A 17836-nucleotide genomic window follows, 5' to 3' on the forward strand; every position below is an offset into this window, starting at 1 on the left:
CAGTTAACTTCAGGGGCAAGTCAGTGAAGTGCTGGTAAATACTTAAAAACCCATTCTCCAGAAAAAGCAAACCCTGAGTTGTAGGATTTGCTGATTTTTGTGTTGCAGGTATATCCACCACGGCCTAATTCAAGCTACGAAGGTGAGGGCACCCTGAAAATGGAGTCGGTAGGAGGTGTGCACGATCCACTCCAGCACAGCACGGGGCCAAGTGCAGGTATGTCCACATGACACAAGATTTCAGTTGTCTACCTTCTCCCAAGCAGGGAAGGACTGGGCACACGCTCCCTCTGCAATTTCTTCCAAAGGAAACTTTTCACACACATTCTCCCCAAGTTAGTCTTCTGCATGGGCATATAACTGAAAGTAAACTTTGAGTTCGAACTGCATTTTGCTCTTGGTCTTCTCCACTGTTCCTTGTTACTTGGGTGAAGTAATGCTGGCTTACAGTCACCTTTACTGGCAAGATGGTCACCGTGCGTGGAAGGTGACAAGCAACTGGCTCCTTCGCTGTGTCTCTAGTGTTACACACAAGAAAATTCTCGACTTAATGTAATATCTGAGACTAATTAGCTGAGCTTCCTAGAGAGAAAGCTCTCTCTAGAGCAGGAGAGAAAGGGGGGGGGGGGGTGGTGGGAGAGGGTGAGCCAACAGAGTATGTAAGTTAAATTCCCAGAGAATCCAGACTTCATTTAATGGTTTCTACCTTCATCTTAAACACCTCTTCCAAAATCAAGCAGATGGATGTATTTCACTTCCTTTCTGCGACCCTATACATGATGGGGTAGGGCACAGTGAGTGACAAAATGACCCGAGTGGACTGTTAGAGGGTGAGGCAAGATGATTGGACAGCCCACACACTGCATGTCAGACCTAAGCGACAGGATGGGTTAAACACTGAATGATCCATCACTAGATCAAACACCGAACTATGAAATGTTGCCAACAAAGACATATAAAGTAATAAAAACAGTGAAAATTCCACATGTCTGGGCGAAGTTCTGCCCTGCATTGTCTGCTGTTCTGTTTTATGGGCCTAGCCCGGAACACAACCAAGCAAAGGCGAGGGCCGGAGGGCACAGTGCTCCCCAGGAAGCGGGGCACGAACAAGGGCATCCGAATGTTTGTTTGGTTGAGCTGCTATTTCGCCATTGTCTGCCTTATTACCAGTTATGACATGTGCCCAAGCTGCCTTCGCCCCTTCATTCCACTGGCATTTGTTAAAAAAACATTCACTGAGATCCAGTCTGGATGTGTCTTTTTGCCTGCCTGTAACTTTCCACTTTAAGGGAGCTGTAACAAGGAGTTTACAAGTCCTAATTTCACAGCTTTTTAAGAACAAGGATTTTAAAGCATACACCTGGGATAAATTCTTGTAAGGAGAAAAGGAAGAGGATAAACTGAATTCTGGTTCTTAAATCCCTCTGGGCATTATGCTTCTTGGTCCTTGGCATCAACTAAAGAGAAACAGGAAGAATTATTGATCCATATTGGCTAATAGAGATGTCTAGGCAAAGGGAGAAATATTCAGGATCGGCATGGTCTGTCTTGGGTTCGATTCCTTTCTCCTACCACATGGCCTAATACATGGTAAACCCTGAATTAATATTTGTGGAATGAATGAATGTACATGATTATTTTCGAGGAGACAAAGAAATAAAGAAGTGTAGTTTCAAAAGGATCTTTCTAGGGGTGCCTGGGTGGCTTAGTCAGTTAGGCTTCCGACTTCGGCTCAGGTCATGATCTCACGGTTTGTGAGTTCGAGCAGGTCGGGCTCTGTGCTGGCAGTTCAGAGCCTTGAACCTGCTTCAGATTCTGTGTCTCCTTCTCTCTCTGTCCCTCCCTTACTCGCACTGTGTGTCTCTCTCTCTCTCTCAAAAATAAATAAACATTAAAAAAAAAAAAAAAAAAAGGATCTTTCTTCTAAGTGTCTACACCCAAGCCATTAACCCACAGGACCAGAAGTAGGGTGAGTGGAAGGAACACAAGGCCCAAGGTGCGTGACTCAGGCATTCACTCTCAGTTTTGTGCACGTTTCCACACTGTGCTTGTGTGCACCGGAGACTGAGCACTCCTTAAATATCATGCCCTGGGTGCCTTGCTCACCTCACTCTAGTCCCAGCCGTGCTACTCCATCTAGGGCCTACAAAATAATTCTTAGAAATTATTTCTTCCTTGGGTTTAGTCCACTGAGTCTGCTTGGAGCCCCCCCAGGGGACATTTCAGGGAAAAGGGACAGGGGCAGTTCCAACCTGGGAAACCAGTGACCTCACAGCCAAGAATAGTCAGGTGGACCTGGGTTTACTCAGCACCTAACTGTGTATTTGGAGAAGCCCATTAACCTCTGGAGCTTTCTTTTCTTCATCAATAAAATTCAGAAAATACTTCACAGGATGACTGCGAGCATGGGGAGTCATACACAAAAAGTGCCAAGTACAGTGCCCAGCACATAGTAGGTGCTCAGTAAATGGAAGCTTTGGTTGCATTTTTATTATTGGCAGCAGGGGTGGTGAGGCTGGCAATACTGCCCAGCCAACTCCTTGAGTAGGAGACAGCACACATGTGGACCCGAAAGAAGAAATTTGCAGGAGCTGTACTGGAAGATAGAATTGACAGATTCAGGCAACCCAGGTGGAGCTCTGCTTGTGCCAGGTGCTGTGCTAGTTTTCCCGCATTTTCTCTAATCTTGACCACAGGGTATTCTTCATTGATTATCTATACTCATGCATAACAGATAACTTTTTAGTGTAAGTATGTCCAATACAGCATTTGGGACATAATTATACTAGAAAAAAATCAATTTGTTGTTTTCTGCAATCTAAATCTAACTGGACATCCTGCATTTGAACTGGCAAACCTTCAAGGGGAGTTGTTAGTACAGGGACTTTAAAATGGAGCCTGCCTCGGGGTGTGTCTCTGGAATGTTTGTTTGCATCGATGGCCTCAGGGGCTCAGCACACATTGCCCTAGCAGGTGAACTGATGAAGCTCCCCTTGGTTCTTCTGGCTCCCGGCTTTTTCCCTTCTGCTTCTCTTTCCCCAACAGCTTCTCCCACGGCATGCAGGAAGCATGGGCACGGCAGGAATGTATGAGACAACTGGCAGTGCAGATGGGAGAGGCAGGGTGAGGAGACTTGGTTTAAAAATATGTAATAGTCAGCTGGCCCCAGGCACCTCAACCAAACTGCTGGGAAAATGCTAGCTGCTTTCTGGGCTTGCCACCACATCCCCTAGCCCTCTGTTCGGGGGCTCTTCTTTCTGCTGTGTGTTTCATAAGAGAACAAAAAGAGAAAAGGCTCTTGCTCAGAACTTTGGTTAACGGAAGCAGAATGTCAAAAATAGGCTTTAGGGTGCTTTAAGTTCTTTGATGGTATTGTGACATTCCGGGTCGTGTCAATGGATAATCTTAAGGAAAAAAAAGGTAAAATTGGGACTGTCATAGCGAAATAAAAATGAACACATGTTAAAGATTTTTATTTAACTCATTCATGAGAAAACTGGGGTTACAACCAGTTGAAAAAAGTAATAAAAACCGTACACCTATATGCAGCAAAGGAATGTTGAAACGAATGAGCAAATTAACATAAAACTGGTTTAGGGGGTACTGATACTGGACTGAGTTGTATCTCTCAAAATTCGTATGTTAAAGTCCTAACCCCCAGGTACCTCGGACTGTGGCTGTATTTAGAGGTAGGGTCTTTAAAGAGATGATTAAATTAAATAAGGTCACTGGGATGGGCCCTAATCCAATATGACTGGTGTCCTTATAGGAAGAAATTAAGACACAGAGATACACAGAAGGAAGATCATGGCAGACAGGGGAAGGTAGTCATCTAGAAGTCAAGGAGAGAGGCCTCAAAGGAAATCAACCCCGCTCACACCTTCATCTTGGACTTGGAGCCTCCAGAACTTTGAGATAATAAGTTTCTGTTGTTTAAACCGCCTAGTCTGCAATCCTTTGGTATCATAGCCCTGACTGACTAATGCAGGGGGGGAGGGTCACTTGCGTGTCTATACGCATTTGCATTCCCATTAATTATCTACAGTTTATAGAATTGTAAAATAGCTCCTTCAGAATCAGATAACCTAGTCAGTTTAATAACAAGATAATTTTTGACTAGGAACAGTAAATTACTACTTGTGGGTCAAATCTAGTACTACCACCTGTTTTTTGTAAATAAAACTTTACTGGCACCCAGCCATACTCAGTCCTTCACACATCAGCTATGGCTGTTTTCCCATTACAAAGGCAGAGGTAAGTAGTTGCCTTCTGCAAAGTCTAAGAAATAAGAAAGATTTTTTCTGGTCTTTTACAGAAAAAGTTTGCATATGCTCCTCTAGGCAATGCATTCGTTTTCCACTGAAGCACAAATATTTCCCTACAATTGGAGTGCCCTTCAAGGTCATCCAGTCCAGGGGTTCCCAGCATTTGAGATCTCACAGGTCAGTAAAATTTCATAAAAATTTTGAGGGAGGGTCAGAGGTCTCCAATCTTACTTTTGTCAAATATCAACTGCTTCCAAAGAAGATATTTTGAAGTGAATCCTGCATGAGAAACTTTGTTGCCTTGTACTTGCTTTTCTTTCTCTGGGGTTTGGTAAAACTTTCACCACGGACCACCACAGCTCATACTCTGGATTGCGGAACAAATAATCAGGCCCCAGCCTTAGGCACCAATTGCTGGCTCTGTCCAGGGATATTCTGCTGGTTTAGACTGGACATCCTAGCCTTACTCCCAGGACCCAGGCTAATACCCTTTGGCCAGAAAGGGGTTCTCAGGGACTGATTATTGCCAGAGCCAGCCTGGACATGTCCCACATACCCAGGTCTAACTGTGATGGGCCCTGCCTTGCTTTAAATAATATACGGTTTCCTGATTTTTAAAATAAATACATGTTCAGTGCAGAAAACTTGAGAAAAAGCAGAACAAAATTCACCTCTACCCAGAGAGATATATAAGTTTACTGACACACAGAGGGAACAAAAATACTTCCTGATCTGAAAATCCTAAAGGGAGAAAACCAAGCATCTCTCCCCAAACCAAAATGGAGCCTGGCACATGGCAGGTAGCAATATTTATTGAAAGAATAACTAAACCTACATGACTGCAATTCTTTTTCCTAGACAATCCAGGAAAACTCAGTCTTTGAAAAATTTTTTGATAATCAAAATGGCTAATGGCTAATCTGATAAGTCTTCCAGGCAACCTCCTCCCCCTCAAAAATTTTTGTATCTGATTTTTTCCTTATATCATTAAAAAAAATTGTAAGACTTAAAAGTGCCCGGAACAAACTGTTTAAGAATCAAGGATTATGTATTTTCACTAGTTTTCGTGTCTAGACAATTTATATAAATTAAGTCTTATTATTAAACTGCCCTAATGATATATACAATATAATAAACTTTAAAAATCGATCTGATAGACTCAGGATCTCAAGACCTGCAATTCCTAAGAAGCCCAATTTGTTGAATTTTCAATCCATGCTTTGTCACCTAAATGAAACATCTTAAATTTGATATTCTAAATAAACACTTGAGAATACTTTTTAATTCATTGTGGCTTGAAGTCTTAAACTCAATAATTCATCACTGTTTTCTATGAAAACCTCATCCATACCTTCTGCTTTGAGGGCACCTCTACGTCCCTTTAAGCAGTTTATCCATCTACTTTAGACCCATCTCCTCCTGTAGGAAACAAACATTCCAAATAACCCCTGACAAACTGGAAGAATAAAAATGACTTCTCTCTGGTCCTTCTTTGAATATTTCACTCATATATGTTTGTTTCCCCTGACATTTCATTATGTTTATGAAACTTTTATATAAAAATGTAAGCTCATTTTAACTTTTGGAAAATAAGCAAGCATCATCCCCTTTCAAAAATCACTTTCTTCCTTTGATGAGACATCAGGTTTCGTCTTCCTTAAGTCTATACCTGAATCCCACCCATGACCTGCACAGATCGCTTTACAACTCTGACGTGGCCCAGGTGGGTCCTGTACCTGGCATGTGGTAAGGATGGGGCCTGGGATGGACTCCAATGTCTCCACTCATTCTAAGTAGGTTTTTCTTTCATTGTGCATAAAAACTTTCCTTTTAAACCGTTCCCCAGGACCCAGCTCTCTTCCTTCTCTCACCTCCTTTGGAACTTTTAATCAAGGTAGCCAGGTTTAGTTCTTTGTTCCCTGACCTAGGGTCATTTGACCAGCTGCTACTTACTGACTATAGTCTTCAATTTATTATGCCCCTACTATATGCAGTAATGTGCTATGTGCTTCATATACATTATTTCCTGTCTGTGCAACAACCCTGGAAAGCTGTGTGACCTGAGATAAGCTACAGAACATCGATGAGCTTCAGTTTCTCATTTAAAATGTGAATAGTAACACTGACAGGAATCTGTGTTCTACACCACACCATATAGCCTCTCTTAGATGGTTGTCTTAATTCTCTGTGGTATCCCCAAATGCCCAGGATAGGGTCCAGTGTGAACTAGAGCTCAACACATCTTTACTTGGTGATTGTTTGAAAACAGCTATCTTATTCAGTTACTTTCCTGACTTAGTTCTAGTTTATCAAAAGAAGCAGACATTCACATTGAGGAACCAATGCAATATGACATGACTTTTCGATGTCTAATTATAAGGCTAAACCCTAAGACCTCTAGTCCTGGAATGCTCTGGTGAATTGGATTTCTGTTAGTTGTGAATTTGTCTTTTGTTAACATAGACTTATTCAGAATCTTATCAAATTGTAATCTACTTTCTTGCCTTAGGAAAAAGAATTTGCTGGACACACCTGTATCTGCTTTGATGACTCAGGACTCTGCAGTGTCTCCAGGGCAGGATTTGGAGCATCAAGAGCTTGCTGAGGATAGAGAACGAGCAGAAGGGTGAGTGGCAGATGCACTAACCCAGGACTCAAGTCCAAGCCGATTTCTTACTACTCGTTTGGATATGCCTAATGTTGTCTTGCAGTTGAGCATTACTGTTAGCTGGATTCCAGTTAACCAAATATTTTTTGGCCAGTGTTTTTGCAACTCTTGGTTCCCTTACTCAAGGGACAAAATTTTTAAATTGATTTCAGCCAGGTTTCTCACCACCCGGACAAGTGAGATTTTCTTATGCACACATACATCTTTTTTGTTCCTTTTTAAAAATTTCATTTTATTTTTACTCTTTTTGTATTTTACTCTTTTTGTACTCTGTTTGGCTCTAAACCCAACATGAGGCTTGAACTCACACCCCTGAGATCAGGAGTCATATGCTCTATCAAGTGGGGCAGCCAGGCGTCCCTCTTTTTTTTTTCTTCAAGTATAATCACCTCAGGTTTATGCTTGGGTCCAAAATATTTTTTTGCACCCTTAGAATTTCCACTTTGGCTGTGCTTTTGAGAAGTGCTAATTCTACAATACAATGCTGGCTGGGCAGCCACTTGAACCGAGAGCTACAATTTGTTCAAATCAGTTTCCGAGTCGGTATTTCTTCAGGTCTTGAAATAGCCAAGAGATCTACTTCTGGAGGTACGTGTGAAGAACGAAAGTGTACAAGGACAAGAGAATATACAAGATGAATACAGATTATCTTCGGTCTCATATATATTGCAACTGCCAAAATTACATGTTTTATGGGTATTTGAAAAGTTGCTGTCAAATGTGTAATTGAAGCTTTGAGCAACCAAAACAAGAGTCCATATATAACAGCATTTAAGCCTACGTGGCCATGGTTCTCAAACTTGCCTCACATCAGAAGCACTTGGGGAGCTTTTGAAAATCTAGATGCCCAGGCTGCACCTCAGATCAAATAAAATCTAGGGCTGAGAGTCAGACATTAGTATTTTTAAAAGATCCCTAGGTGATTCCAAAGTTTAGCAAAGTTTGGGAACGAATGGGATGTGAAAAACTACACATAAGCAATTTGTAGCATGTTCCCTAAAGGACTCGACTTACGGAATACTTTAAATTCACAGGTCTCATGTATGTTTACATTTAAAATACTTCAACATTATAATGGTAAAATATTTCAAAAATATGAGTAAGAGACTTTCAGTAAATTAAAATTTTTTCTGTAATTTAAAATATTGCCCAAACACTACAATCCACTCTTTTTCAGGAGGGAGAATATCAGGAACATTTATTTCCAGCTTCCGAATCTTTTTTATAAGTACAGAAGCAGAAGAAATACTGAAAGAAGAAGGGAAGAAGGGATATAAACAAAGAAAAACTAAAATGATTATTTACTAAGAATTGCAAATGCTCATTTACTGAGTACACCACAAAGTTCCAATCTCTATTCCTAGGACTTTGTGTCATTTTCAGGGACATGATGCTGGAGGGCTCATGCTTTTAGTTTATCAAAATAAACCTGAGTGTTCCTTTTCCCAGCCCTTGGTGAAAACTGAAACTTTACTTGACTCATCTTTATGAAAAAAAGAGAAAGAAGAAAGAGATGGAGGGAGAGAGAGGAGGGAAGGAAGGGTGGGAGGGAGGGAGGAAGGCAAGAGAAAAATGTGTCCTAGTGGTGAGCTCACCTGTCCTTTGAACTGTTCTATGGTTGAAATGCCCCTCCTGATTGATCAGTCCTCATTCAACAGATTTTCATGTGTTAGGAACATTCAAGGATTATGTCAGCTGAAATTCCTGCTGCCCATCTGGTAGAGAGAACAACTTATAATAACAAACACACACCAGACTTGGATGAATTACCATCCCCACAACCTGCAGGCCTGTTGGGGTCATTCAATTCTTCAAACAGTCCCGTTTCTATAATTTCTTCCTGCCATGCTATGGGGACAGCACCTGTTGCAAATCTTTGGAAGAATGTCTTATCTTTATCATCAAATTCAATTCCCCGAACCTCAGAGAAATCTTCAATTTCAGCGATGTCTTTGGCATAAACCACGGAAGGGTCTGGCACAAATGGGGGCTCAACTAGGCCAGCTTCCAGGCGAGCAAAATTGATGGTTTTGAAGAAAGGGTGTTGCCTGGGATCATCAGACTTCTCTCTGTAAAGAAAGGAGATGGTCAGACTGAGTCACACTAACAAACCAAAACAGGAAATGTTCTAACAATACAAAATGTGCAGCATTCTTTTCCTGTAATACATTTCATTTTAATTGCAAAGACAATATAATGACATAAAGAATAATCTAGAAAAATAATGACTTCAAAAATCACCTTACACAGACAGTAGCATTTTCATTGTTTGCAGATAAACCTTCACATGTAGATCTAATTTTTAGAGTCAAGCAGTTGACATGACTTTTATCCTTAGTGTTTTGTGGAAATACAAGCAAAATTCAGTGAGGCCAGAATCTGCTTGCCTGCAACTTTATAGTCATTGCATTTTGCTCTGCCCTTCAGGGTCAGACAGAACAAGGGAAGCATGTCTCTTCCCACCACATTCTAAAAGACAGCACCCATATCTCCCCACTCTTCATATGACATGGTGTCTAGGAGCTCCACCTACCTCCCCCCACTGCCACAATATTTTTAAAGACTTAAAAAAAATGCATTAGGGGGCGCCTGGGTGGCTCAGTCGGTTGAGTGTCTGACTTCGGCTCAGGTCATGATCACAGCTTGTGAGTTTGAGACCCACGTTGGGCTCTGTGCTGACAGCTCGGAACATGGAGCCTGCTTTGGATTCTGTGACTCCCTCTCTCTGTCCCTAACCCACTCACATTCTGTCTCTGTCAAAAATAAATAAACATAAAAAAAAATTTTTTTTAAATGCATTAGTAACTATTAGTGTTAATGAGCATACTTTCAGTGCCCAAGACTATGGTTATTTGTTATCAAACCCTTGTCTAGAAATTATTCCAGCATTTACCTTAGAATAAGGGAGAAAAATATACGTTCCCAATTGTGTAACCTCTTATATTAGTTATCTATTTCTGTGTAACAAGCTACCCTAACATTTAGTGACTTAAAACAACAAACATTTATTATCTCACAATTTTTGTGGGTCAAGAATCTATAAATGGTTTCACTAGGTGCCTCTTTCATGAGGTTACAGTAAAGCTGTTCAGGGCTGTGGTCTCATCTGAAGGTTTGAGTGGAGTTGAGGGAGAAAATCTGCTTCTAAGCTCACTCACGTGGTTATTAGCGAGCCTCCATTCCTCACCATGTGAGCCACTGCAGAAGGCTACTTTATAACTTTGCACCTGGATTTCCCCAGGGCAAATGATTAAAGAGGAAGGGAGGGAGGGAGGGAGGAAGGGAGGGAGGGAGGGAGGCAGGGAGGGAAGGAGAGGAGGAGAGAGAGAGAGAGAGAGAGGGAAAGCAAGCCCAAGATTAAAAAAGCACAGTCTTTTAATACCTTATCTTGGAAATGACATCTCATTATTTCTGCTATATTTTTAGAAGCAAATCAGTAAGTCCAGCCCACGCTTAAGGGAAGGGATTACACAGGACTGTGGATAATAGAAGGGGGATCTTTGGGAACCATACGAGGGGCAGCCTACCACACATTTCTTTTGGTCCCCCTTAAGTCCAAGTTTTAAAGAAATAAAAAGAGGGCTGTATTGTGGCATCAGATTCAAATGATTTTTTCCTTTTTTTTTTTTGTTTATTTATTTATTTGAGACAGAGACAGCATGAATGGGGGAGGGGCAGAGAAAGAGGGAAAAAGGGAGAATCCCAAGCAGGCTCTGCACTGCCAGTGCAGAGCCCAACACAGGGTTTGAACTCAGAAGCCATGAGATCATGACCTAAGCCGAAACCAAGAGTCAGACGCTTAACCAGCTGAGCCACCCAGGCACCCCTTCCTTTTTCTTTTATGTGAATAGATATACTGCTCTAAGAAATATCTTCTCTTACGCAAAAGTCGATTTCTTTCATAAATCAACCTTATTAAAAATTAATCACGTTCATAGTTTTCCCTTTACTTTTATTCCAGTTATCAAAGAGCTTTCAGGAAAAGGACTGAGGACTTCTCCCATATACCCCCTTCACAGACTCCCTACAATGTCAGATAATTACTGCAGCAGACTCTATCCAATAGGTTCTAAACACAATAATGACATTACTAATAACGGCAGGGAGAATAACTAGCATCTATCCAGAGCCTACTCTCAACTAACACAAAGTGAAGCGCTGTTATCACAGTCAACCATCACAACAATGCCTGTCTTGTCTTTTAACTGCATTTTTAACCTCTTTTACCCTCTTCAGTTGCTTCTGCATTCATAAATAGCTGTGCCTCTGAAAAAGCCAAAAGACATAGGTGAGTTTTTCAAAGGAAAATTGTAATCGAATATTATTGTGAAAAAGAGAAATTCAGTTGGAGGCGTCTGATGTCTAGCCATTCTCTGGGTTGTTTTCTGTGGTTCAGGCCTAGCACCGTCCAGAAAGGTAGGTGCAGGGCTCCTTGGACTTGTCTCATTATGCACCAGCTGAAAAACAGGTATGGAGAACTGCATCAGGAGGTACTGCAGGTGTCTCTCTTTTTCTCAAAGCCACCAAGTCTCCCTCAACTGAAAGGAAGGAAAATGCGGGCTTGCCATCTCCTAGAACTCACTGACCGGTGTCTGTCTGTGTGGCTTACATCCTGTAGAGTCACAGTCTTGAGGGAGGGTTACTGAGATCATTTGAAGCTTTGAAGATGGATTTTTCTCTGTAGTTAGGTTTATGAGGTATAATTCACATAGCAACATTCAACATTTTAAGGTATCAGATTTTGGTGTGGGGAGGGTATCACGTAGATTTTACATGTGGCAGAACAAGGAAAGAGCTAGAATTCCGTCCAAGTAGATCAGGAATGAACCCCAAGTCTCGGAGTCTCAACGAAAACGAGAGTTGGAACGGGACCAGGTGCCCTGAGGAAGGAGCTCACACCACCTTGATGACCATCAGCAGGCATGAACACACTGTCCCACAGGTCAAGAGTCCTCCTCAAACTCACTCAGAGCAGTTTTAACTTGGATAAACAGAGTGCCCAGGGGCTCAGTAACCTTGAGAAACTTGTCAAGCCGGTCTTGACATCAGGATGAACAGTTCTCAAGTAATATCTCAAGCAACAGGCCCAAATGGCCTTGGCTTGTCCGGCAGGGATGGCTGACTGCAGCCCTTTTGCAACTAGTCACAAAGGACAAAAGGAACAATAGCCCCCGAAAGGTTTTCTTTATGTTCTCCATCACCCCAACTAGATGCCCCTGGGGGGCAGGGTCCATGCTTTATGCCCTTTTCCACTAAATGTCTGTGGTGCTGATGCTGACAATAAAGACCAGGCTTTGTAACCCCTATTCCTTTTACTCGGTGTCTGGGACACTGCAAAGTTGATCACTTTACTTTTTGCACTGGTGTCTCTTATGTCAGTTCTGTAATTAGAAATAACATGTATTATTTTACTCTTGAATCTTTCCCTGGCAGCTTCGTGCAGAGATCTTTTTTGCCCACCATTATGCAGTGCACTTTGGACAAACAGGAGAGGCTACTGGTTGAGGCGGCATCTTTTGTAACAGCCAAACGGGCCACGGTAGGAAAGGAGATTCTCCTGCTTGTTGGGGTAGATTTCATTTCACAGCATTTACAGGTGCTCTTGTGTTCCTGAACCCCACATCGAGATTACAATGGATTTTCTTGTAACAGTCAATGAAGCAAAGATACCACCTGACCATACACTGTGGGGTTTGGTCTGCCAAGAACAGTATGTATTGGTATGAAATTATGTGTTGGAGAAGCACTTAAGTCAGAGGCTTGCACGGTTATTTGATCTTGTTCTGCTGCACTAACTGATCAGAATAAGACCTGCAAAATGTTTAAATGGGCTTTAGCTTTTATTTTATTGGAAAACACGATAAATCCTCTCAAGAGCCCTTGTGAGATGCTCAGAAAAGCTTTCAACTTTTCTGCAAAATTAATTCACAGACCTATGAAGACAAAGGGAAGATCCTTTCAGTGGCATCTAAAGAAGGAAAGGGTTTTTAAAATTTATTTCAAATGTTCATGAATGCAACAGGGAGGGGCCACGTGACCCATCTTCTGTGTGACATGCTGTGTAGGCATTTGCTCGGCCCTGAAGGACAGCACTAAATCAATCAAGCATTATCTCATTTGAATTTTTAAAAAAATACAGAGTTGAAATGAAAATGTTGGAAGGTTTTGTCTTTCACTGAACAGCTGGTTTTTATATGCCTTTTCTCTAATGTTGTAAACAGTTTTATTCAAAACAGTCACAACAACAGATGCTTTATTAAAAGGTTTTGCTTGATGGAGCAGCTTCAGGCAATGAGCCAGGGCTTTAAGGTGGCATTTTCCCGAAGAAGTTTGTCAACATTTCATTTTATATACCCACAGCGTGTTTATAGATTTTCAATCAATCCTGGCAAGCGGTGGTGTTCCCTTCAGGGAAGTCATCTAGAGAGACTGTTTCCTTTCCTTGCTGCCTCGGCCGCTGTTAGTGTGCCCGCTCATCCTCCCTGTGCTTGAGAACCCGTGCGTAGACACGGTCAATGGTCACCATTTCTGTGTCTCCTCTCCTTCCTGGGCACATGGAAGACAACACTAGCCAGACCCTTTGACCTTGGGCAGGGCCAAGACTCATTCTGGGCAAACGGAAATGTGTGTGAAGTGCTGTGCAAGTGGGTCACTTCCTGACCGAGGCGGTACAAAGTTCCCCAGGTTCTCCGTGCTCTCTTCTCTTGCTACATCAACTGGAAGCCACGAGTTCCAATGGAGCTGTCAGTTGGAAGCAGCCTGGATCTCTGAGTCACTGCTCAGTAGGGAGACACCCTGGAGTGCTGGTGGACCCACAAGGGACTTTGTGTGAATGAGAAAAATTCCATTAGTTTTAAGCTGCAGAGACTCTGGGATTTGCTTGTTATCATGACGTGGCCTATTCTGACCACAGTAATACAACATTGGAATCTACACAGGAAAATCAGCTCCATGTTTTACTTCACATAAATGCATAATTTCCACCAAATTTCAAAATACGTGTTTGTTAGTTTGGTGTCTGTCATGCTTTGGAAGTTATTACAAATGGATTTTGTTTTGCTATTTAAAAAAATCAGGTCGGGGCACCTGGGTGGCTCAGTCAGTTAAGTGTCCAACTCTTGATTCTGGCTCAGGTCCAGGCTTGTGGGTTCAGGCCCTGCATCAGGCTCTCTGCTGTCAGCTTGAAGCCTACTTTGGATCCTTGGTCCCCCTGTCTCTCTCTGCACCTTCCCCACCAGCATGTATGTGTGGTCTCTCTCTCTCTCTCAAAAGTAAATAAACATTAAAAAAATTTTTTTTGATTAAAAAAAATTACGTGGCAGAATATTCGGGGTGCCTGGGTGACTCAGTTAAGTCCTACTCTTGATCTCTTGATTTTGGCTCAGGTCATGATCTTCAGGTCATGAGATCAAGCTCTGCCTCGGGCTCCGTGCTCAGTGGGGAGCCCACTTGGATTCTTTCTCACCCTCTTTCTGTGCCCCTCTGCTCAAGCACTCGTGTGGTGTCTCACAAAATAAATAAATATTAAAAATATATAGTAAATATAAATAATATGTTTTTAATATATATTTATATACATTATATATTTATATATATTTCACATATGTTATCATATTATATTTTATGTTCTATTATATATTATATATTTCATATATAATATACATATGAAAACAAGATATATATACATATCTTGGAGATTGTTCCATATCAAGTGCTTATAGTGTTTGAAAGTATCAGAAATACTTAACCATATAACATGCAAATAATAATAGGAAAATAATAATAAAACTTAACCTCAAGGCCTCAGCACTAATCCAAAGTACGTTCTAAATCCCCATGGACAATGCTGACACTGCTAATCACCTCTGTTATATGGTAGTTTACCTGCTTCCTAAACGTTGTTCTGGTTTCTTAGCCAAGAAGAGTCTGCAAATATCTTTTGCTTCCTCCGTGAAGTTATCATGTGGGAATCTGACCTCTTCTTTCAGGGTTCTTTGCTTTAAATCCTCTTTACTGACTTTTTCCTTGTAATCTTTGAATGGTGTTCGTCCAGCAACCATTTCATAAATACTGCATCCCATTGCAAACCAGTCCACAGGATAGGAATAACTCACTTTTTCCATTAGGATTTCAGGAGCCATATAACCATTGGTTCCAGCCTGTAATACCCCAAACAAGAAACAAAACAAAAATACTAATGTGAGTGTAACAAACACTGCTGGTTGCCTATCCAATACCCATTCTCCTTTTCTTTCTTTGTTAAGGGAATCTTAACTTATTTGGGGTGGCAATGTGTCTAACCTATTCTAGTCCCTGCTTTTCCAGCATCGTCTAGTGCAGTTGGGGCAGGCCATGTGATCCATTTTGGCAAATGAGACATAAAGAGGATTTAGCTGCAGTGCATTATAAAAGGGACAAATGAGGCTGTCCTTGAAGTGGGACACTTCATCACTAAGTTGAAAAGTTCAAGTAGATGTCTTTATGATTCCCCTAAGCTCGGCCTCTGTATTTTATTCACAGGTAATAGAAAATTAGATGCATGGTATTTTTTTTTAAAGTTCACTTATTTATTTTGAGAGAGAGAGGAAGAGAGAGTACGTGCAGGCACATGTGAGTGGGGAGGGGCAGAGAGAGACAGAGGGAGAGAGAGAACCCCCAGCAAGCTCTACACTGTCAGAGCAGAGCCATTCAGTGTGGGCCTCGAACTCATGAACCATGAGCCAAAATCACCAGTTGGTTACTTAACGGACAGCCACCCAGGCACCCCTAGATGCATGGTTTTTAAAGGTTGAGCACTTTAGGTTGCTAAAGGTTTTTAAAGGTTGCTAATATTGAATGTTCATATATTATCCGGTCTGTGATTCTTATTCTATTTGCTACGTACTGATATTAATCTCACACATCTCTGCCTGTCTCTGCATTGAAAATTAGCAGAGTCATTTTAATCTAGAAAATTCCACATATGAAATTTCATCTAACATGCATGAGTATATTTTGTAGGCACCCTTCTAATGGCGATACATGCCAAATGACCACTGGATTTAAAAAAGTATTTTTTAAATACATATTTTTTGTTACAGCAAAATACATATAACATAAAAGTTGTCATCTTAATAATTTTTAAATGTACAGTTCAAGAGTATTAAGTACATTCACCTCGTTGTACAACCATGATCACTATCTATCTCCAGAATTCTTTTCACCTTGCAAAACTGAAACTCTATACCCATTACATAACTCCCCATTGCCCCCACTCCCCAGGCCCTGGCAACCACCATTCTACTTTCTGTCTCTATTAATCTGCCTACTCTAGGTCCCTCGTATATGTGGAATCAAGCAGTTATTGTCCTTTTGTGAATGTGTGATTTTAATAATTAATTCAATATTTAATGAATACCTATAACATACCTCATTATTATAAACCATGTATATATGTGTGTAAGTATGTGTGTATATACGCATGGTTTATAATATGCGTATACACACACACACAAACACATTATGATTTCATAAAAACTAAGTTGTTTTTGGTTAAAGTACAATGCATAACTTCTTCAGCAATTAAAAATTCAAAGTACACCCTAAAATGACAATATGCTTCCATTAGTACATAAAAATGATACTATAACTTATTGGCATAGTTGTGAAAAACAGATGTGCTGTGTAAATTGACCCAGACTTTTAGGAGAGCAGTAAGATATAGATAGTCATAGACAATAATATGTACCAACTGTTCCTTTTCTTCAACCAGTTTACTTACCTTTGGAGTATGTATCTCAAAGAAATGACTCAGAAGAAGGAAAAAGAAATCTATGCTGAGATGTTCACAGCTCCATTATTCATAATGGTCACAAGCTGGAAATTTCCAAATGCCCATCAATAAAGACAACAGACTAAAGTCTACTGTTAAATACCAAGAAGTTTAAATATATACTGGGTTTCACACACCAATTATAAATATGCATTCCAGTACACCAAAAAAGTTAGAAAGTGTTTTTAGTTGTTTATTTGGTGATTTTTTTTTTCTGTCTAATTGCTTAAGTATATGTTTTTTACATGCACAGTATATATATTGCATTAGGAATATTAAATTTCACAGGTAATTTCTACGTGGATAACAACAATGAAAAATATATATGACCCAAGCACTAATGAGAAGTAATTGGCCGGTTCTGGAAGTGACTGGGGTCTGACGGGCTGGGCATGAGTCAGCGCGGCACTGCTGTTTTCATAGAAGCTGATATATAATTTGGGTGACCATATGTTCCGGTTTGCCCGGTACAGTCCCAGTTTACATCTGTTGCCCTGGCATCTTGTCTAGTTTTGCATTTGTCCAGACAAAAGGTCCTGTAGGCTCCTCTAAGGCCCAGGATATAGTCTCACTCATCTTTGTATCCAAACTAGGTACTTACTGCAGGGCCTCATCTGGTGCATGCCCAACAAAATGTTTGTTAAGTAAACAATAGCAACGATGGTAACTGGATGTTTTCCATTCACTATCCAACCAATATTTATTGAGTCATGCCCTCCAGTGAGTTCTAGAGATACCAACACATATAATACCCAGCCTTTGCCCTTCAGGATTTACAGACTGGTAGAGACAGGTCAAAAGGTCAACTCAGTAAAGTAGGGTAAATGCCATAATGGGAGTATAAAACAAGCACAGAGAGGCCAGAAGGTAGGTGTGTGTGTGTGTGTGTGTGTGTGTGTGTGTGTGTGTGTGTGTTGGGGATACTTCACTGAAGGGTGATAGCTGAGCTGAATCATGAGGGAAGAACCTGTTACACACAGAAAGCTAGCTAGCTAGCTAATAAGCATACGTGAGATATGAAGCCAGGAATAATGTGGGGAGCTTTAAGGAATTTGACATTTCTGGAATACAAGATCTGTGGGATGCAATGGT

The 17836-nt window shown here is 41.0% G+C and overlaps 1 protein-coding gene across 3 annotated transcripts in view; it reads right to left on the minus strand.

Annotated features, from left to right (window-relative positions):
* Positions 1–3456: 3456 nt before the first annotated feature.
* Positions 3457–17836, minus strand: part of GRK7 (G protein-coupled receptor kinase 7) — a 33113-nt gene continuing 18733 nt past the window's right edge. The window contains exons 3-5 of one of the 3 annotated variants that reach the window (XR_013549840.2): positions 14818–15092; positions 8529–9002; positions 3457–6866 (exon numbers count right to left, since the gene is read on the minus strand). Coding sequence is in view for 2 of the 3 variants with exons in the window: in XM_060638827.3 (XP_060494810.1) it covers positions 8666–9002; positions 14818–15092 (612 nt within the window). In the remaining variant the exon portion in view is untranslated. Of the gene's footprint in view, positions 9003–14817; positions 15093–17836 lie in introns of all 3 variants that reach the window. The other 2 variants (XM_060638828.3, XM_060638827.3) reach the window with 2 other exon arrangements.

Source organism: Panthera onca, chromosome C2 (assembly GCF_046562875.1).
Source record: "Panthera onca isolate mPanOnc1 chromosome C2, mPanOnc1 haplotype 2, whole genome shotgun sequence".
Classification (NCBI taxonomy): Eukaryota; Metazoa; Chordata; class Mammalia; order Carnivora; family Felidae; genus Panthera; species Panthera onca.